Genomic DNA, 23,448 nt, shown 5'->3' with positions numbered 1-23,448 from the left:
GGTGTGTAGAAAATATGCGAGGAGTTTCAAAGAATACAAGAAAATAAAATTTGATTATTAGTTTCATTTTTTTTTTTTGCATAACAGCCATTGAACAACCGACTAAATTTTGAGTTTACGACTATCAATGTTTAACTCTGTAGCCTTGTAATTTTGAACCTAATCCAGAGGACAAGGGAACTCCTGGATCAGTACCCAGAGGTATTGATTTGTTATGAGAACTATAAAAACTTTGTGACTCTAACAGATTTCAGATGCACCATTTTGTACGTAGGTATTCTTCGGCAGGCTGGATTCGAACTCCCATTCTCACAAACACGAGTCCAACGGCCAACCAACCAGGCTACCCCGGCCAAAATTATTATTTTATTTTATAACCGTCATTGAGAGCGGCGATGGCTCTGGGGAGAGATTGGGGTTCGATCCCGGTGATGGCTGGTCGATACGAGTTCTGCTTCCGGCTTGCGCCGACCACATTGCTGACGTGGAATATCCTCAGTGGTAGACGGATCATGGGTTAGAATCCCCTTGCCGTCAGGCTAACCATGGGAGGTTCTCGTGGTCTTAATCTCCATGTAACGCAAATGCGAGTTAGGTCCATCAAAAAATCCTCGACGAAGGCAAATTTCTCCCAATACTTGATCCAGGAGTTCCCTTGCTCAAAATTCAGTTCCGGCGAATCGGACATAACTTGGCGTGAGAATAGCCTGAGCACTTTCCAATTTCAGATACCGCTGAGCCACAGAATTGTAGGGTTAACATAAAAGTATCACGGCAGCCGAGACATTTCCTAAAATTTATACTAAATGATTTTGAAAAAGTAGAACAACTCAACTCGTCTTTAATAAAAAAAGAAAGATTTTTTGTTTGGCAACCAACAGTAAAGAGGAATGTGTGTCATGCCTTGAATGAAATATCTGCTTTGAATATATCGCAATCTCAAAACTCAACTAGTTATACTTGGTGTTTAGTGACTCATCATTTTAATTGTTTTATGAATCTGTAGTATTTTTAGTTTTTTTTTATGTTCAAATAACATGTCCGATAATAATAAACCTCCCGAGGGTTATGGAAGAGGTGGTCGTGGTGCCATCCTTTTGGCAGCTCTAAAAAATCAGCCTCGTCGTCCTGGGCAACCACCTTCAAGTGAACCTCAAGCTTCTTCAGCAAGTGAAACAACACCAGAGCAACCTCAGTTACCTACTCCTCCTATGGGAAGGGGTGCATTTCTTCAATCTCTTCTGGCACAAGGAAGGGGCCGTGCTGTAGTTTCTGTCCCAACTCCAGCTGTTCCTCAAGCTACGGCGCAAATTGAACCAACTTCTGTGATCGATCCCGTACGACCTATTGGAAGAGGACGGGGTCTACTTTTAAGTAGCATTTTGTCTGAAAGTAGTTCCAAACAATCATCTCCATCCCCATCAGAAGCAAGTTATGCAGTTTCTCCTGTAAGTTCTGTACCTGAAAAAGTGTCTCCTGTTAGTCCTATACCTAGAAAAGTCTCTCCAGTTGACACTGGAAAAGTATCTCCTCCAACTTCAGAATTAGAAGAACTAACGATCGGCCAATACAAAGGTACTTCTGGAACCCCATTGCGTATGGAAGTAAACTATGTGCGCTTGAAAGCTCTTCCTGGTAAAGGCATTTATGAGTACCATGTGAGTTTCGAACCTACCGTTGATAGCAAAAATATGAAATTTAAGTTAATGAAAGATCCTAAAGTTGTGGAAATTATCGGTCCTACAAAGACTTTTGATGGCAGTAAACTGTACTTGCCGTTAAGATTAGACATGTCTCCTATGGTAGTAGGTGTAAACATGCCAACAGATAATTCTTTAGTCAACGTATCAATAAAGCTGATCAAAAAGAGCTCATTTTGTGATTGTTTGCATTTGTATAACTTGATTTTTAAACAAGTGATGAGGATACTCAAAATGACTCAGGTAAAGTATTTGATTATTGTCATTAAATTTTGAAATATTAAAAATAATCATTCTATGCATTTAAGTGTAAATTTGTGGGATATTTCCGTATCTTGATCTGTCACGCCAAATACAGTCGCCCACGTGCCAAATAGATGTAAACTTGCAAATTTAAGAAGAAAAAAACATGTAGCTGATTGCCTGGGGGTGGCTACGAGTTATACCTTTTAAATTGGTCCCTTTCTGTGATGTTTTTTTTTAAGTTTCTCGCGGGCTACTGACTGGAGGTTTCCAAAACATGGCGATTATTCTGCCACAGATCACGATACGGAAATCTCTCCCAAAACTGCAATAAATTAATAGATGTGTTATATTTAGGATGTAATGCGGAGATTTCTTCTCTTGAGTCAAGGTGCTTAGTTTATGCATCTGCAGAACATATAGTGCCTATCTTCATTCTGTGTATAATAAAATTTCTTTAATGACTGCTAAATTTTTTCCCAAAACTTGATGAAGATTGTTCAAAAATACTGATGCAGATATTATCCTGAATTTTTGCACATAAATTTTGGTATATTAGAGATAAGCGAAGATTTCCTTATCATGATCTGAGGCAGATTAATTGCCAAGACCTGGTAACTTCTAAATTGCGACCTGCGATAAACTGAAGAAGAAAAAATTAACAAAGGGGACGAACTCAGAGGGTGTAATTTGTAGTCACCCCAAGCATTTATTTGTTGTCCTCACTGTAGTAGTTAGCGCAACGTGATCCGGATTTAAAATTATTCTTAGAAACTGAATAGAGAAATATTTGATTTCAAAGCTTTTAAACCTTAAATGCTGAAAGAAAGTAGTCTGCAAGTGCTGTATAATTTTTTAGTATAAAAAATAATAAATATATACTAAAAATTATTTTTTGCATGGAATTATTATCTATGGATAATCTAATTTTGTAACTGTGTACAAAAATGTTTCAATTTGCTTAAAGAATTCTTGAGATATAGGGAAAATATGCGAAAGTAATATTATCATTAAGGGGTCCAAACTTTGGAGCGCTTTCCTGATTAAACTATTGGGACCATCTTTTCTAGATTCCGCCTACCCCTTATGATAGTCAGAAATCCATATCCGTCTAAACGAAGGTATGTTTATCGAGAAAAAGTACTTTTATATCTGATTTCGCTACTTAAAATATTGTCTGCATTAAATAAATAGCATATCTGAAAAGTAAATATTAAAACACATAATTTTAAGATTTTCAATTCCGTTGATCTGACACTGTGAATAACTGTAACAAATTTTGTTTTCTAACTGAATAGTAAAAGTTAACTTTTAAGGTATTTGAAGTTTCTTTTTTACTTCTTTTTATTCATCATTAATTTTTGTTTTCTTTTTAATCTTCCAACTATGATTAGAGTAATCTGCCCAGCAAACATATTAAATTTCTGTTTAAAAGCTTTGAGATGGGCCTAGATATCATCGATGAATTGATTTTCCCTTGCATCTTAACATTCGAGTTGTTCATATAACAAAGAAGTTCTGAGAAAAATACAAAGTCTGAAAGTCATTCTGTATCTTCTAATATTTCACATTCTTCTGAAGACTGTTTCTCATTGAAAAACGACACAATGTCTTTCAGCTGCCAAACTCGCTCGAAAACAGATTCTGCACTAAGCCACCTTACTTTTGTGTTATACAGTACATCAGAGTATTCAGATTGCACTGACTGGAGAAAATCTTGGAATTGCCTGTGTATAAGCCCTCAAAATCGAATAGTATTAACAAGCTTTACTACTGCATCAAGCATAGGATTCATATTCAATGCTAATTTACACAGAGCATCTTGGTGTATAACAAAATGTAGAAAACTAACGTTAATCCCGGGATAGCTCTGATTAAAGAATCCAGATTTTTTTCCTGTCATATTTTGTGCCCCATCAATCCAAATATTACATATTTTTGTTATGGCCACTTTCAAAGTTGAAAACCCTTCCTGAAATTCTGGAAAAATATCACATCTACCTCCAAAACCATTTTATGTACAAAAAGTACATACAAAAGCACTAGCCATTTTATGCATTTAATAAGTTTCCCATTATTTACAATGACATTTATATGTGTGCAATCTTTCCATGCGCAATAAATAATGTTTAAACTCGCACCGCCAAAAAAATCCGCTCATTAGAGCTTCAAATGCGCAGTACGTCACATCTAAAGTACAATTCACCTATAAATGATCTGATTTGTCTGCTCCTCGAGAAAGACAAACGCTCGTTGGAGCTAATCTACAGCAATTTTCAATAAGAACTTTTGCTTTCAACATTTTACCAATTGAAGCTGTCTCTGCTGTCTATTTCCATCAGTTTATGTATAGCACAAAATTATGTATAGCATAACAAAAATAGTTTTTAACAAAGTAGACAAGAAAATGGATGTATATTGTTTATGTTCGCCACAATTCGGCAAGTTAAAATTCTATCAGCGGACCGGATAAAACCTTCCAACAGGTCACTGTTGGCCCGCGAGTCGTAGTTTGCCCATCCCTGTCCTAGAGTGTGAGCTCTAGAACATATTTTGCACAAAATTCGGAAAGTCTTAATGATTTTTTTCGAGAAAATAAAAGCTTTTCATCTCAGAAAATAAAAGAAAGCATCATTAAATGCACAACTCATTTGCAATTTTAAAATACTTCTAAATTTGTAACGAAAAAAAAGTTGTCATTTGATCACATCTGATTTTATCAAAATTGGCTTTCACACATCTTTTCTGCCAACACATTTGAATGCATATGGCTAAGAAAAAGAGCCTTGGCAATAAATTTAAAATCAGCTACTAGCCAATACATGAATTCCTTAACTTTCCTTGGCGCAAACTATTACAATAAGACTCGCAATTTTGATTTCTTGATGGATGGGGTCATGTGGGGCTTAGCCCTGAAGCCACCTGGGCCATTTACCAAATTTAAAAATTGATAATGCATATTTACATTAAAAATTAAGATTAATCTTTACTTTGGAGCTTCACTTAATTTTAAAAATAAACTTTTTTAATATTTATCAGATTTGATTCTCCACTATATTTGTTTATCTTCACACATTCGTCAATAGAATAGTTAGACGAATGGGTACTGATAATTTCCTACAATGATTAATCAAAATTTTTTAACATCAGTGTTATTCATCATCTCCAGAATAGATAGTCTATTAATATTGCTTTTCTTCCGAGTATATCTAAATAATACTAATCTTCGAACTTCTTCAACGAATAGTTATTCTTTCTTCAATCACCAAGTATTTTCATCATAACCAAATCTTTTCCTAAAAGTAGGACATTATTTTGAAATGACATGAATTTTTATACTTATTCGAATATTTATAAAAAAAAAAAAAAAATTTCTCTGTGTGCATCAGATTATAAATTTTTATTCAATTTCAGGTGGGACGAAACTATTTTAATCCCAAAGGAGGTATTCCCATTCCTCAGCATCGACTTGAAATTTGGCCTGGTTATGTAACTGCCGTACAAGAATATGAAGGTGGTGTAATGTTAAATTGTGACTGTTCTTTTAAAGTTTTGAGAACGGTTACTGCCCGTGACGTTATGAATGATGCAGCCAAACAGAGAAGGGGGGATGTGAAGGAGGAGATTGTTAAGGCATTAGTGGATTGCGTTGTACTTACCCGATACAACAACAAGACATATCGAATTGATGATGTTTCTTGGGATATGAACCCATTGTCAACATTTGTCTCTCACAATGGTGCTGAAATATCATTTATGGATTACTACAAGAGATCTTATGATATTGATATAGAAGATTCAAAGCAACCTCTTTTAATAAGTAAAGCTAAAAAGCGGGAAATGAAAGAAGGGGAAGAGCCAAGGCTGATATGCCTCATTCCTGAACTATGTTTTATGACTGGGCTCACTGATGAAATGAGAAATGATTTTAAAGTAATGAGAGATGTTGCAAGTTATACTCGCGTGACACCAGAGAATCGACAATTGGCTCTTATGAAATTCATCAACGATGTGGCTACAACACCTGAGGCCAGGCAATGTTTTGAAAGGTGGAACTTAGAATTAGTATCTACACCAGAAACACTTGATGGACGACTTTTGAAGTCTGAAACATTGACATTTGGTAGAGGATTCCAATGCCAAGCTGGTCCAGAGGCAGACTGGGGACGACAAGCAACTTCCAGCAGTGTTCTTGTTGCTGTTAACTTTGAAAAATGGGTTTGTGTTTTTCCTAAACGTGATGCAGGGAAGATACGAGAATTCCTCACTATGATGCAAAACGTCTGTCCAAAAATGGGAATTAATGTGAAGCCGCCACATTTGGTTGAAATCATGAACGATCGCACCGAAACATATTGCCAAGCCTTGAAAGATATGATCAATCCTAATGTTCAAATGATGGTAATAATTTTCCCTACAAAAAGAGATGATCGTTACAGTGCTGTGAAGAAACTTTGCTGCATTGAAGCACCTGTGCCATCCCAAGTGATTAACTTAAAGACCATTAGTGACGCTAGGAAGTTAAGAAGTGTGTCTCAAAAAATTGCCCTTCAGATGAATTGTAAGTTAGGTGGAGAATTGTGGAGCGTGGCCATTCCCTTAAACGATCTCATGGTTTGTGGCCTGGATACTTATCACGATAATTCCAAAGGGAGACGCTCTGTCTTGGCTTTTGTTAGTACTATCAATCAAAATCGTACAAGATGGTTCAGTATGACAACGATGCAAAAACAAGGTCAAGAAGTTGGAGACAACTTAAAAATCATGTTCATTAATGCTCTCAAGAAGTACTATGAAGTAAATCATCACTTGCCTGAGAAGATTATACTGTACCGAGACGGAGTGGGGGATGGACAGATGGATTTTATTTCCAAGTACGAGGTTGAACAGCTCACCTCTTGTTACAAAAATTTCAATTTGGACTATAATCCAGACTTGGTTGTTGTGGTCGTCCAAAAGCGTATCAATACCCGCATGTATGCAGTAGAAGGCTATAGAGGACAGAAGACTCTGAAGAACCCCCCTCCTGGCTCCATTCTTGATCATTCAGTCACACGCAAAAAGTGGTATGACTTTTTCCTTGTGTCACAGCATGTAAGGCAAGGCACTGTCACTCCTACACATTATGTCGTTATACATGACACTAGTTCACTCAAGCCTGAGTATGTGCAAAGAATTACTTACAAAATGACCCATTTGTATTATAATTGGCCTGGAACAGTCAGAGTTCCCGCTCCCTGTCAGTATGCGCATAAATTAGCCTATTTAGTGGGTCAGAGCTTGCATAAAGAAACGCATTCAGATTTGTCTGATAGATTGTTTTATCTATAAACCTCGTATTCTGTACAATTCGTTCTGCACGAAATTGAGAACTCATCGATTCGTTCATTTTTATCAAATGTCTTTTTATTATATTCATTTCTGTTTCTTTGTATGTGTTCATCACTTTTTCAATAAGTCTTTCCAGTTAATTTGAAAACATTTAAGTGCTCTTAGGAATCAGTAGATTTCATATTTTGTTTTTCCCAAATATTAAATTTTTGAAGATGTACAAGTCAAGTGACCTGTTGCTGTAAATATTTGTATATAAATGGTATAAGTACTTTTAAATACAAATAAGTTAAAGTGTAATATACACATTCTAATATTTTTTTACTTTAAAGTTCTGTAAAATAGCTCAATTCAAGTATAAAGCTATGATAGTTTTATGCCATTGAGTTTATTAATTTCTTTACAGAAGTTGTTTTGTTGCAATTCTCTGTTGTGTTTTATTATTTATTTTTGTTCATCATACACGAATGTAACTTCCATTTTAGATTGCTTTGTGGTAAAGTTCAAAAGTAAAAAAGCTTAATAGTAATACATTCTAAACCAATAATTGATTGTTGCAAAAAAAAAAATTATTTTTCTTTTGCATCTAAAGCTCAATGTTAAAAGCAATGAATATGCTTAGTAATATAGACATAATACCTTTTTTAACCTCAATAATCTTCATTGCTCTGAGCATTCCTTTTTTACAATGCCTGATTATGAATAATTAGACTTGTATGATTGTTTGAATTATTTTTATAACGGTTAAAAACAGTTTAAGGTTTGTTTTTGATGTAAGTAATTGTAGAGTTTGTATATAATGAGTCAAAGTGTTGCAAAATGGTTTTAATCTTTATTTTTGTTACGATCGGTTTCTTGTATACCCGAATAAAGGTTTTAACATGTTAAGCACTGTACCCAAGAGGGTGAAACTCCAAATTTTTAGCAGAGTTAGGTTAACAAGTTTTGACACAACTTTAGAGTTTAGGCTGTAGTGTTAAATATTTATGTTAAAATCATTGTTTTACATCTTTAGTGATACAGTTAAAATTATTGGCATGTTATAATTGGCAATTCTATGGTGCATATTAGGTTGTTTAAAATAATTTTAATTCTAGTATAATCATTTATTTTTTATGATGCTGGAAATTTTTTTTTTATTTTTCTTCAAAAAAAGAGGTAGGTATCCTTTAAATAAAATATTAATTCATTTTTAATTGCTTTCTATTTAGATCCTAATAAGTTTAATTTAATCGCAATTAAGAATTAATTTTCATGTTTTACTCTGCTTTTTTTTTATTATAAAAAATTCTTAATTTCATGTTACTACATTATAAAACTGATTAATATTAATGAAGTCTTGTTGAATTTTTTTTGGGGTTCATTGTAGTTTGACTCTTAAACCAGTTTTTCTTGCTTGTCATGCCAATATTTTTTTTTTTGCTGTAAATTAACTGACCTATGCATTTAGGAATTGTATGTTTTGTTGCAGTTGTGCTTTTAATGTAATTTGCGTCATTGTATCATTTGTGACATCATTAAAAAAAAATGCATATTACTGAATTATCTGATTTTGAGTTGAGTAGGAGTATGTGTATCTTCCAATACTCTTTCAATATTGAAAAGAAATCGAACACTATTGCACTTTAAGTGAAAAAATAAAAGGAAATTGTCCTATAACTTACTGTTTACATTGTTAGCAATGTGATAGTAAAAAAAATATTCAATAAATTAAAAACCTTTTTTCCCTATTTAACTTTTGAGGTAAGTACAAGACAACATATATGTGTGGTATGAGTTAAATGCTATTTTTCAAATGATTATTGCTTAAATCTCCTCACCCCCTATCGAAAAAAAAGAAATTTGATGCCCAGGGTCTCTGGTTGCACGAAAACATAATTAAACCACCTAGTGTTGTTTGAGAGTTATATTTGCTAGGCAGACTGCTGTTTTATAAAATGCAATTAAAGCCTTGAAAGTCTCGATTTTACTATCCATCAGCATAACTGCGAACTTTGCTGAATTGTCCTGTAAACTACTCATAACTGGATTTTGCCAGTTTCTCCTAAAGCAAGATTAAAGCAATTAAAAAATTTCCTAGTTTTTGAAATTTCTGAAAATTCCTTACATAAGAAAGTTTCTAAAAACATACCAATCAATATAGATTTTTTATTCAGTTCATTGTTTGCTTGAGTGTTTAAAAAAGTATTACTGTTAAATAATGGTGTAAGCTAAATTCAGAATAATCAGTTATAAATTTTTTTTTTGTGATTTTCTAAAATTTTCATTATCTACTTAGAATATTTAAACAATACACAATAGTTAACATGATATTGTTATTATTTTGTAAAATCTACAGGATTTTTTCCTTAGCATGCTGGCAGCTATGCATTGCATTGTTACTTATTATCTTCAAGCTGGGGGGGGGGGCATTTAAATATTACAGAAGTATAGAAAAAGAGTTTGTAATTTGCTTTCAAATGTGGAGAGGAAGAGCATTCCCTGTGGAAGAAGTTGAATTTCGATAATTTAAATATATTTCAAAATTTCTGTGAAAATTGCCAAACCTAATATATTTTGAAAGAAAAAATGGTGTCTCAGGTATCTCAATCGTATGTTCAGTGTTCAATACTTTTTTGAGCATACTTCAGAACAAAAAGAATCCAAACCAAATAAAATTATACTAACTACATTTAATATCAATAATAATAAACCTTTGTTGTTCTTCACTGCATTCTTTGGCTTTCTTCCTAATCTCAGTTGTTTTGCCATAAATTTTGCTTTTTATTTTCATTGTTTTTTTTTAATATTGTTTTTTTAATAGTCTTAAAATATGTTTCATAAACTATTTATTTTCATTTTTTGCTCATGCATATTGTAATTATAGTTTGCCATAATACTATATTTTGTTTTGTATTTGTTCCTCAGAATATCATGTCATATTGTCAAATCAAAATTGCATTGACTACCCAAGTGTAAAGAGCTTTCATGTCTAAAGCTACGAGATTTTTGTATATTTTTCTAAAGGGGAGAATAAATATTCTACCATATTTCAGTCAATTTATTTCTAAATGTACACACTAGTTGTCTTCTATAAGTATGTTCTTCACTTATTTTTCAATTGGGAGTCTTGAGTGATTCAAAAATCGAGGTCACTTTTGAGAGACAAAACAGTCAGGTGATGTTGTGGCTCAGGGGACATTTTATGACTCATTGTATTTGTTAATATTTTCCAAAATAAAATGCTACAATTAGTTCTTTAATGTTGAACAATTTTGGAACCAGTTGCTATGATTTTCCCTGTCTATAAATTTAATGTTTTTTTTAATAAAATTCTGCCAACGCAATTCAACAATAGGCATTTTCAGACCAGAAAGATAATTTAACATTTTACCTATTTTTTTGACTCTTTACAAAATATATTTGTTTTTTGGTAATAACTGATAGTTTTTCCGCATCATTCTGATTGGTTCTTATCAGTTTAAACAACAAAAGTAAATTTTTTAAAAAAAAATTGAGAATGAGCATTTTTAGTACAAATCACTGTCAATGTACAGCATTAAATTACCTATTCAAAGTTACTCTCAGCATAGCTTAATTATTTTTAAAAATTTCTTTAAAGGTTGTCAGTTTTTTTTCTTTTAATCCAATACGACTGTTTTTTTTTTTCTTCAAATTTTTTGTTTTTTAAGGATATATATTTCTGAATGATAGTTAATGATAAGCTAAGAGTGAAAAAATAAGAAGTTAGCCCTAAATTCTACATTACTTGGGAAGAGGACTCTCTCTTTTTTTTTCCTTCTAAAAGCAAATGATGTGCAAAACATGCTTAATTTTTTTTTCTTTTTGTAAAATGTGAAATAATCGCAGTGAACAATACAATTTTATCTCGGGCAAGCTTTTATATCTATCTCTATTTTAATTCGATATCCGTTTCATTTTAATAAGGAATGTACGTAATCACACCATGTAAATTTTTAAACTTTAGTTTTGATTTTTTTATAAGCTTCAAGCTATGTTAAATAAAGAAAAACCATGCAAAAGAAGGTAATTTTTTGCTTCATTTTAGAGAATTCGATTATCCTTAAAATAAAACTGGAATCGTCTGAATGGTTTTTAACTGATCTAGATTGAGAAAAGTTAATACAGGGTTGCCACAGGCAACTAAAATGCAACTATTTTCATCATGAGGCGACTATGGCAACTTTTTTTGACTGAAAAGGATGAAAAGCAGCTATTTTCAGGAATAGGAGACTTTTCTGTACTCCTAGAAATGTTTTTTTAGCATAAATTGGGTTGAAAACCTGCAGTCTGCGAAATCTTCGGAACACACTGAATTTCTTTTCTTAAAAAATGTAAAATAAAAATAATAAAATTTAAAAAAATTAAATAAATAATTAAAAAATAAGAAATTTTAGATTGCAAATTTGACTAATCACTTCTTAATGCGTTCAATTTGCACAGATTCTATCGTAAGTCTATTTCGTTTCTCGATCGCCTTTTCAACGGTTATTGTTACGAAATTCTGCATAGTTTTAAAAAACCCAATTTTTAATACGATATTATTAAGCATGAATTTCTAATTTGAGTAATCACTTTTCACAAAAACTCACCATACATAATATTTACGTAATGTTCATATTTGCCACCAATTTGACAAAATGGATCATGGTATACGACAATTAAGTCATTTAATAAAATTTTTGCTGAATTTTTGTTCTTATTTAGGCAACTATTTTCATGCTTTAGGCTACAAAAAGCAACTATTTTGTTCATTTTTTTTCAGTGGCAACCCTGTTAATACGGTTTAGTAGAAAAAGGAATTTTTATTGCATTATTATTTTAAAAAAAATTACAATTACCAATTAAATATAACCAATACTTAAATATTACCAATTAAAATAACTTACCAATTAAATATAATTGGTAAGTTTTTGACAATTGATGGTTTTATCCGCTTTTATTTGCTTGCCAGTGATGAAGACGATGGCGCGTCACAAACGATGAAATTAACAAGAGAAATTAAATTTTCTATCGCTGATAGGGGAAAAAATTGATAATGTTTAGTTGGTCCCCATAAGCAGCAAAAATTCGAGATTTTTCGATTCTATCACAGAGGGCGGAAAATGAAGTCTGAAATTGAGAATCTCTTGCAAAATGCAGCAGAGTTGCACATGAGAGACAAAAATTCCTTACAATTGAATCCAGTTCAGCATACGCAAGGGCGGACCCGCAAGTATTTCATCAAACATGTAAAACAAATAGTGTTTTCATACTCTACAGCCCGACGGTACGCCGAAATAGATTGGGGTTTGAATAAATTGTGAAAACGTTGAATAGAATAATGTCTTTTTGCATAATTTGTGGCAAAAATCAACATGGTAAAGAAAAATATCACATTTCGAAAAAAGGAAAATTAAGCACTTTTTAAAATCACCCATGGAAAAAAGCACCTTTAAGGGCTATTAAAAGACGAAAATACGCACATTTAAAAACGCTACGCACCCTGATAAAACTGGAATAGGCTGAATGGTTCTTATGATCTCAATTAAACAAGATAAGTAGGTTCTCTGGAGAACTCTGAAGACCTGCTGGCTCAAAAGTTTGTGGAATGTGCATAGTATGTTATATTATGTTTCTCTCGGAGAATTCTGAGTGACATCTCTTTACCTTATAGAATTATTAAATTTAGAAATCTGTACGTTAATGTCAGTGATTTATTAGAATGAAGGCAAATTTTCATAGTTGAAACAAGTGTCCAACTGACTGCTCAGGAAGACAAAATGTTTTGTCTAACCTACGACTGAATTGGAATTACTGTTTTTTTTATTTAATATTTTTATATAAAGTTACTATATTATATGTTAAAGAATATAAATAAAAACAACAACTTCAATGAAAAATGATTTATTTTTTAAAACATAGTATAAATGCAGGGCTAGATTTATAGAGAGAATGAATCGATAGACCAGAAATGAATAAATAAAAATCAGTTTATCTTAGCTCTTACGAATTAATTTTCATACTTGAACTACTACCGATCTAGGCTCTAGCGTAGAATCGGGGGCTCCTTGGTTTGGCGACAACTTTTGTTCAGTTTTGCTGAAATCTTATTTCCATGGTATACTTTGCAGTCTTTGCTTTCAATGGCGTCACCTTCGGGTTAACACAACTTTTGTTTACTTTTAAAGGATTGGTTCTTGTTTTTTTTTTTGCATTGTACATTCGATTATTTGCAATTCGCCAAATATGATAGGGGCTCCCGTCATGGGTGCCACTCTTTAGTCCTGAAGACTGAAATTAGTCTTGAATTAAGATTAGTGGACTAAATTCCGCTCTCAAATTATAATATCTTTTTTCCAATTTATTTTTTAAATCAAATTTTCAAAAAAAGAAGAAAAAGAAAGCAATTTAAGATTTTTTTTGCATATTTTTTTTTCTAAAATAAAATGTAGCAAATGTTTTCTGTTGAAAATAAATCAATAAAAATTAACACTTTTTAATGAAAACATTATTTTTCATAATTATTGGTAAATGATCAAGTAATGATATCAAACCGCAATAAAAGAAAGACAAATGCAAACAAATTTGTATTGGTTAGTCTGAATCTGCTTATGACAGCATTTTCTAAACCTAATATTTTGAAATGTTGGGTAATGTAACGTAAAGATTATATTTTGGAAATTACTTAAAGAGTTAAAGCAAACATTTATGATGATAGAGTAAAAAGTTTCCAAGAAAAAGTTGTGTATTATTCAACGATTGATGTAAAGTGTTAGTTATTTTTGTTTTGCTTGCAGTAAAATATAAATTGATGAAAATATAAATATATTTTTTAAAGTAATCAGTCAGAGAGTTATATATATTTTAAAATAATAGTTAACAATATTAGACTGTTAATAGGCCAAAAAATAAGTTCAGTCTTGGAATTTTCTTAGAGGGCACCCACGGTTTAGATGTATCCAACTTTAAATTTCAAAAAAATTGGTTGAGGATTATCTTATTCTATCTCTTGGGATATTAAACATACTTTTTAACCAAGTTGCGAACTGCGATTCGTACAAATCGAGCCCTGTATACATGCAAAATACAAAATATATATTAAAAAATAACATGTTTGATATGACAATTAAAATTCGTTATATATTTAAAAAGTCTTTAAAAAATGCAGACGATTTTTAAACAAATTTGCATTCTCATCTGCCAGCTTTCATTCTCTCGAAAAAATCGTTAAAACTTTCCGAATCACAAAAATCTCTTTTTTCTATTTCTGGCAGATGTAGCTGAAAAAATATGCAAGAAAACTAAATAAACAATTAAGTACTTAGTATATAAAATTATTAATAATAAGTTCGACTTGGTTAGTTGCACACAGGATAAAAATGAATATCACAACAATGTGAGAGTTAAAACATTAATTCTCACTCAATCCATCGATAATTATCACTGTTGCCATCTTGATACAAAATAATTTATGATTTGTTCGAATTCATTTCTTATCCCTTGTGAAGAAGGGTCTGAGCCATCGATTTCCATCGAGCTATGTCAAAGTCGGGTCACCCCATCTGGCTGTCGAAAAATTTAAGAGATTATGACACATTTCGGCTAACTTTAAAAAATTGGTATTACTGTTAAAATGGTTCATATTATAAATGGATGGTTATTTTGTTTTGTAGCTAGGTTATTACCATCCTATACATATAATAAAAGTTATAAAATATTTAAGTTTATGACAAACATTGTTTATGATTGATTTATTATTTTACTACATTGTTATTTATGTATTTAGAAAATAAGTATAAGATTACAAATACGTTTCTTTCGGTTACAGTTTAATTAGTTGGAAGCTGTGAAACTCAAAACAATGTTTCAGCTAACATAATTCACAATTATCTTATTAATAATTTTACTTTTAAATTATTATCTTATAAATTTATTTAATTCACAATTATCTTGTTAATGAATTTTGTTTAAATTAAAAGGAGTAGTATTTTTTATTTAATGAAATTTAATTTTTTTTAAAATGTGGGTAATAAAGTTAATGATTTTAGGCATATTGTTATGCATTTTATGACGTTAATATACTGAGATGATTAAAATTATGGACTTGCCGTAAAGTTCGCATGAATCGTTTTCGATTGCTCAATATTTTTAAAAGTTATTTATATTTTTTTGTACATTGTTTAAAGATAAAATAATTAGCGACCTCAACTTAATATATTGAATTAAAAACATGCATTTTGCCATTCATAATAGTAGTTAAATTCCCGATTGTTCCACAAAATACACTTAAACTTTATACCTCATTAAGACTAAAGCATATTAAATTGCTTTTTTTATTTATTTAACCTGTGAAATAATTAGAAAAATGAAGAGCTTAGTTAAGTAATATATTTTAGAGAGAATTAGAGAAAAATTTAAATTACAGGTTGTCAGAAAATGCTATCTTGAAGGAAAATTTTAAAACAACACATATAAATTTTGCTATAAATTTATTGAACTACAAAGAGTGTTCGAATTGTATGAGATTATGGTCAAATAACTCGAGAAATATTCATCACATCAAAATTCTGAAAATACTTGTGTGAAAATATTTTATTTTTACATGAGATTCTACGCGTCGTGTGAGTGAAAATTTTATAAATTCAGGGAATTTTGTATTTTATCCATTCATTGAATAATCTATTCAGAGAAATTCTGCGGTCATAATATCTAGTGAAAATATTGGATTAGAACTTCCCAAAGACGTTCTGCAATGTTATTTGCATGATTATTTGCTTTAGGCACAAACGGCCCTGCATTTCCCTGTTGAAATGCTACCCCCGTTTCCAGTTGCCGCCTATAATTCGTCTGGTTGGGAGTAAAACTTTTCTGACCGACAAAGTGAACAATACTGTTCAGTTTCATTAAATAAATTGTATGAAAAAGTCTCTGGCTCGCTATTTAAGGACTGAGTCTAATGATTGTACACCTAGAAATCTGAGTGTTTAAAGCATATTCTTTAACTAAGCTCTTCAATTATGTCCGTGATTTAAAATTAAGATGGCAACAGAAGCATTGGAATTCATAAAGGTCGAGAAGATTAACAGGCCTATTTTATGACCAGGTAATAAAACTTGCAGTGATAAGTTGCGTCATAATCTATCGTGCACTTAATCCTTACCTAAATTTTAAATGTGCATGAAATCGAACTGAACATTTTTTATCGCTTGGTCAGAAAATAGACCTGTATACTTAACAAAAAATGCAAGGTCTTTATATGAATTTTGAATATTATTAAACATAATTACGGTAAAAAAAATGGTCACTAATAAATAATGACTATAATTAATAAACTAATGAATTACACTAATAATTGATGAAATAATTAATGACTAAAAAAAGTAGATTTAGTAGCACACAAACCTTATCAACTTATAAAAATAATACTAACTGAAATAATTTATTTTGCTGGATTAAAACCAAGATTTGAAAAGCTCAGTTGCGTACGTACCACAGGAGGTTGCTCTTCCAATAATTCAGGAGGAGGATCCGGTAGATGCTGTTCCAAAGTTTTATCATCAAATGTTAACTAGAAACGGTAGATTGATTTAGAAATGGCTTCGAAAAATTTTCTTAAAATTTAATGAAAAATTCGAGAGAAGAATTCAAACTACATTTTGGAAATTTTATTTTTTTTCTCTCCTGGTGATTTGATCATCCACTGTAGAATACTTTTAGACAGTATGTTTTGACAACTTAATAACTTAATGCAACTGAAGAGGGCTAACTGGATTAGTTACCCTTCTGACTTTTCCGACAATTTTCGTTGCTAATAGCAACCAATAGAAAAATCATGAATTAAGGAAAGAAAGTTGGCGAGCGATGTTGAATAAAGGACGATATCTCCCATGTTTTACAAAATAATTTAGTAGTTATTATTTATTATATCATTTAATAATGATCGAACTAGTTCTGAATTCTTACCGAACTAGTTGAAGCTCTTTTGCCAAGGAAAATAAAAAAGTCCCACGCTTGAAGCAAAGCTATAATTTTAAATTATGTATACCATCTTGCTGTGAAGAATTATCTGGCATTCGGAACGGACAAATTATTTAAATATTTAACGTTTTTTTAAAAATTGCCAATTTGGCGATTTTTTTACCTCTAGATGAAAATTATCAAAGCAACGGACTTATTCTCATTTTTTGAAAATTTTTGAGCCCATATAAATGGGTATTAGAGTAAGTTTTTAAAAAAATACATTGCTGGCCATCGTAAATGCAACACGCTGAAAGAAGCATGCAAATAACATGAAATTTACAACATGCATTAGCGGAGGTGAGATATGCAAATGATTAGAATTTCAGCGCAGACGCACATTACACGCGCTTGTGGCGCCACTTCAAAGCGCTATTTAAGGCTTGGAGATTTCGACGATTTCAAGTTCGGCAATTGTGTTTTTCTTGTGGTTTTTTCAAAAAACGATTAATTATGCCTCGTAGAAAACAGCGATCATCTTTTGATCAAGTGTCCGAGTTCGGCAGTGGAAGGATAGTGGCTTACCGAGATTGTGGATTATCCTTCAGGGAAATCAGTAGTCGTGTTGGACGAAACCAAACAACTGTAATGAGGATATGTGATCGTTGGATGCAGGAGGGTACGACGGTCCGACGTGTTCGATTGCATCTACCTCAGTGCTCCACTTCACGTGATGACAGGCGAATTGTGCGCATGGCAGTGACTGATCGCTCAGTCACATCACATGACAAACCATAGCACAGCACATTCAGTCTGTTACGCATCATCCAGTGTCTGCGCGTACCATTTGACGCCGTTTATAGCAGAGTGGTCTGTCCGCAAGACTCCCATTGCTTCGTCTACCCTTGACGCAGAACAATAGACGTCTCCGCCGCCAATGGTGCGATGAAAGAAGGATGTGGATGACAGAGTGGAATGAAATTGTCTTTACTGACGAGTCACGCTTCTGTCTGCAACACCACGAGTCTGGAGACACCTTGGAGAAAGGATGCTGAACAGCTGCGTTATTCACCGCCACACTGGTCCTGCACCGGGTAAAATGGTATGGGGCGATATTGGATATCACTCTCGCACTCCTCTAGTACGCATTGCGGTTACTTTAAACAGCCAGCGCTACATCTCCTAGATGCGGGAGCCAGTTGTCCTTCCTTACCTTCAGAGCTTGTCCACAGCCATATTTCAACAGGATAATGCGCAACTACACGTGGCACGCATTGTCCAAGAGTTCTTCGTCAATCGCTAGATTGAATTGCTTCCCTGGCCATCTCGATCTCCGGATCTTTCGCCGATAGAAAACATGTGGTCCATGATTGCTCAACGATTGACCCAGATTACATCCCCAGCTGCCACTCAAGATCAACTTTGGCAACGTGTTGAAGCTGCTAGGTTGGCTGTACCCCAAGAACACATCCAAAGTCACTTTGAATCAATGCCGAGGCGTGTGACCGCGGCGATCTCCAACAATGGTGGCTACTCTGGCTACTGATTTTGGTAGGAACCGCACTTCACAGAAGTCTATAAATTTAATCATTTGATACTTGGTCAGCATGTTATCTACAAAATAAATTTTGTTGTGATATCTCTTGTCTTTCCTGGTGTTGTATTTTGGGTAGCCAGCAGTGTATTTTGAAATTACACCCCAAACGCATTTCATTTTTACAAAACTTTTGCTTTTCCCCATATTGACGTTCTACGCCATTTTCAGAATAAACATAGAAAGCGCTGGCTATAGATAGGCAAAACTTGACCTAACTGTCATGAGTAACTGTTGCAAACTTACAGCAGTAACGAGAGTAGCATATTATTTGCAAAAAAGCATTATTTCACGTAATGACGGTACGTTAAAAAAAACAGCCTTAAGTATTTCAATAGTTATCCAACAATCTTTGACACCCGTCCTCTTTATGTAATTTATTCTAATAAAAAAATAATATTTTAAAAATACAACTTTTTAAAATTTTTTTTTAACAGTACCATTTCAATGCTTTTGGAGTGAAAGATAGTTAGTTATTTAAATCTGAAAGTATTGAGAGTACAGAACTTTAAAAGCAAATTTATTTGTTTAAATTTCAAAGGAAAAAAAATCAATGATTGTTTTACAAAATCAATATAATACCTGTTGCAATCGATCTTCTCTACGTTGAATCTTTCGCATGAATTGTATGGCAAATACAACTGCAAGAATGATACATCCACTTATTAAGAGGTAGAAGAGTCCAGAAAAAGAATGAATGCTTCCTGGTGAAATTTCTGTATTCTAAAGCACGAAAAAGCATTAAAATGAAGTTTTCATTACATATTTTCCCAGCAATAATTTATAGGATAACTTTTTTAAGATTAACTTATATATTTTTAAAATTACAATCTCGTTTTTTGAGGGGGCTTAGGTTTGTGCAAAGTATGAGTAACTTTAACCTACGGAGTGTTCTGGTCAAAATGTATATTTTTAGAATCCTAGTCAATAATAAAATAGAAAAAAAAATGTATTTAAGCAAGGAGAAGAAAATAAAAATGTTTAAATTTGACGAATCTCTATTTAGGAAGAAGGTATGAAAACAACAAAATCTATTTGGTAGCAAGATGAAGTTTGTAGCTGTTTCTTATAATCCCTTTCAATTTCTCTCTGTTTCCACAGGCAATCAAACAAGTTTTAATTTTTCTTTCTCTCTCGCTTAAGTATCACTTTGTGACTTGTAATACGTGTATTTGTTTATAATTATTTTTTGCAAGGATTTTTATCCTTGCAAAAAAATAATTTGCTCACATCTCTCTGTGCATCTATATATATTTCAAAAATTATTTTAAATTTAATTTTACTTGCAAAAATCTGGGAATAATATTAAGATAACTTAGCATTTTCATTATAAAACTGCCTCAAAAAACAACATTTTCATTATAAAATATCAGATTTGTTAAAAGCTACAGTTGGAAGGGATAAAATAAATTAAAATGCCCTTTGAAATGATTTTTTGTTTATTTTCACCCACCATAAGTTGGATGTTATTAATTTTGCTATTACCTCAAATCTGTGTGTAAGAAAATTCCATAAATGTTTTGTAGCTTTTAGTTGTCTTTTTTTGAAAGCCATAAACTGGACAGAATAAGGATTCCATGCCCCTAAAATCACCTTTAAATGGTAATCCATGAATATATATGTATTTTTTAACAATTTCATTAAAAACTATAGCAAAGGTCGAGGAAGTTTTAAAATGTCTCGACACCATACCAGGACCAGGTATTCCATGAGTCATTATATAGGATTCGTAGTTGTCCTGATTCTCTTGATTTTCCCGATACAAAATATTTTCTCCCTATTTGTGCTGATTTTTAGCTTTTTGACCTATTGTACCTAATTTTTGTATGCATTTTAAAATAATAAATTTTAATAATTGAAAGATTTGGACTTGCGATACAACATTTAAATGTTATTTTAATCAATAATGTTAGTGAAAATCGCAAAATTCAATTGTTTAGGTTGTTAATCTTGTTTCAGATTTTAGGTCATCGTATGAAAAATAAACTCAGAATTTTTGCTGTCGAAATTTTTTTCTTAATATGTCTAATTGTTAATTGGAAAATGGTGCTGAAGATAAATTTATAAACAATTTTGAGTAAAATTTTTTTTCTCTTGCCCGCCAAATTGTTGTGAAACCATGCGATTTTTCTTTCTTCTTCTTATACTTATTTTCGCTTTATTTATTTAAAAGTCGAATTTACTTTAAAATATTTATTTATTTGAAAAAGTTTTTTTAATTTTTTAAATTTTTTATTTCGATGTTCTTTGTTTCCAGATTACGCTGTGTTACATTTTCTTATCATTTATTCATTTTTTGTATATGTTACCGGCAAAGTATGAAACGCCGGCATTGTATAGAATGCCTAGGCATTGTATAGAGTGCTTGACGTTTTTAGGCAAAGTATGAAATGTGAGAATTATTTCATACTTTCCCTAGGTATTGTATACAATGCCTAGGCATTCTACAGAATGCCAAATGCTATTTAGGCAAAGCGTGAAATAAACGTCCTGATGAGGTTATTATGCAAATGATGTGCATGTTACTGTGAGTGACCGAAATCGGTGGTTGTTGACTTTCACCGGTGAATGTTGACAATCACATAGTCGTTTTGGTGAATGTCCGAAATATTTATTACATCCGATTTAATATTAATTTATTCGTCGATATAATTACATTTATTCGATATTTTGACATTTACTGACGATAGATTAGAAGAAAAATCAGTGTTTGGAGTATCGGGCAAATGTATACCGGGCAGTGGCACTTGACCTTAAAAAAACATGAGTGTAGGGTATGCCGGGCAAATGTATACAGGGCAGTGGCACTTAACTAGACCTAGTATATATTTCGGATATTTACCAAAGGTCTAGTCATGCTAGATCTAGTTAAAGGCCATTGCCCGGTATACATTTGCCCGGTATATCCTACACTCATGTTTTTTTAAGGTTTAGTGCCACTGCCCGGTATACCCTACACTGATGTTTTTTTAAGGTCAAGTGTCACTGCCCGGTATACATTTGCCCGATACTCCAAACACAGATGTTTCTTCTAATCTATCGTCAGTAAGTATTAAAGTATCGAATAAATGTAATTATATCGACGAATAAATTAATATCAAATCGGATGTACTAAATATTTCGGAGAGTCACCAAAGCGACTATGTGATTGTCAACATTCTCCGGTGAAAGTCACCAACCACCTATTTCGGTTATTCACAGTAACATGCACATCATTTACATAATAACCTCATCAGGAAGCTTATTTCATACTTTGCCTAAATAGCATTTGGCATTCTATAGAATGCTTAGGCAATGTGTGAAATATAAATCATTTCATACTTTGCCGGCTAATTTTAGGCATTCTATACAATGCCGGATTTCATACTTTGCCGGTAACATATACATTTATTCTTTAGTGTGTAGGTTATATACTATTTAGTTACAAAATGATTTATTGTTACATGATCTATTTTTATATTGAGAAATCTATTTCTGAAGTTAAGAAAATTCAGATTCCGAGATTTCTCATTGCACTTAAGCATGTGCGTTTTTTAATGTTGAGACTATGAGATACCTGCAAGTGACGTCTTCGCAGATAAATCGTAGCATTTGTCGATTTAGAAGCCAATCCTGCTCGACACACAAGTGACGTTGCTTACAGGTATCCAATTAAATCTGATCTAAATCAAATCGCTAGGCATAATTATTTCACTTCCTCTCGAGTTGTAAGAAGCTAATTAAAGGAACATACCACACAAAACTATATAATCAAAAACGTGGAACTCGCGGAGAACTGATCGTTAAGATACGGTTCCCAGCAGATCACCGAAGTCAAGCATCACTGGCTGTGGTCAGTGTGCGATCAGTGGTGGATGACAACTTTGATCAGCCTGTGATGGGACGAGGGTGTACGGTATTGATCATCGTTAAACTGTTTTATCGTAAAGTGTTCGACTTCACGCCCAGTTCGCCGGATTTCCGAAGTGGGGGCGCCATCTCCTCTGCAGAGGATCAAAAATGTAATGGAATGTTCATTGTGCACCTCTAGTGCGACGTAAAAATTACAATTACAACAACTATAACAAAACATGTAAGTAGTGGATCCCAATACTTTTTATTAGTTCTTCGTTTCCTCATTTCAGAAATAGTTCAGTATGCATGTATTGTACCAAAAAAGTCTTGATTTTGTTCTTACTTTTCGTAAAATGTTGTTCTAATTTTAATTTTAAACAACTACGAGATCTGCACTATTGTATTTTAAAAGTAACTACTAGGTATAAAAAAATCGAAATGTATAGGTATCAGTTACAAATTTCTAGACACTATATTCTCTTCTATATCTATATGCGTAAAAATATGATGCACTTACAGCAATTCCATCCCTGCACTGATTTGATTCCACCCACCATTTTCTATGAAGATCACCAATAAAACCACTTGATGTCAGAGAAGCCAAAACATCATTGATCTTATTTCTAAAATAATGAAATGTTTAATAATTACATAATGAATAATACTTGTATAATCTTAGTTTTGAAAATAATTCAAATAACAAATCAAAAAGGAAAATTATTTCTAAATTTAATATATGGACTGTAACTAGAAGAGAGAAGGCTTCAGGATGAATCAATTTAGTAGTTCGACATAAAGAACAAAATC

At 32.3% G+C, this 23,448-nt stretch overlaps 2 protein-coding genes across 4 annotated transcripts in view; one reads left to right on the top strand and one right to left on the bottom strand.

Moving 5' to 3' along the window:
* Positions 1–853: 853 nt before the first annotated feature.
* On the top strand, positions 854–10,303 carry LOC107436944 (piwi-like protein 1). Its single transcript, XM_016048783.4, has 2 exons — positions 854–1,943; positions 5,358–10,303. The coding sequence occupies exons 1-2, from the start codon at positions 1,038–1,040 to the stop codon at positions 7,272–7,274; spliced, it is 2,823 nt and encodes a 940-aa protein (XP_015904269.3). The 5' UTR covers positions 854–1,037; the 3' UTR covers positions 7,275–10,303.
* A 3,147-nt stretch (positions 10,304–13,450) lies between these two features.
* Positions 13,451–23,448, bottom strand: part of LOC107436945 (glutamate receptor 1) — a 49,366-nt gene continuing 39,368 nt past the window's right edge. The window contains exons 14-17 of one of the 3 annotated variants that reach the window (XM_087157222.1): positions 23,159–23,264; positions 19,390–19,530; positions 16,747–16,824; positions 13,451–14,822 (exon numbers count right to left, since the gene is read on the bottom strand). In XM_087157222.1, the coding sequence (XP_087013348.1) occupies positions 14,799–14,822; positions 16,747–16,824; positions 19,390–19,530; positions 23,159–23,264 (349 nt within the window). In that variant the 3' untranslated portion in view covers positions 13,451–14,798. Of the gene's footprint in view, positions 14,823–16,686; positions 16,825–19,389; positions 19,531–23,158; positions 23,265–23,448 lie in introns of all 3 variants that reach the window. The other 2 variants (XM_087157220.1, XM_087157221.1) reach the window with 2 other exon arrangements.

Source organism: Parasteatoda tepidariorum, chromosome 2, assembly GCF_982258835.1.
Source record: "Parasteatoda tepidariorum strain Cologne lab strain chromosome 2, Ptep-v5.0, whole genome shotgun sequence".
NCBI lineage: Eukaryota > Metazoa > Arthropoda > Arachnida > Araneae > Theridiidae > Parasteatoda > Parasteatoda tepidariorum.
This window is presented reverse-complemented; position numbering and strand designations above follow the sequence as displayed.

What these genes read in the sequence shown, in the direction of transcription:
- LOC107436944 (XM_016048783.4), top strand. Translation starts at nt 1,038, where the DNA reads ATGTCCGATAATAATAAACCTCCCGAGGGTTATGGAAGAGGTGGTCGT. An exon ending in GGATACTCAAAATGACTCAG is followed by an intron (nt 1,944 to 5,357) that starts GTAAAGTATTTG and finishes ATTCAATTTCAG; the next exon opens with GTGGGACGAAACTATTTTAA.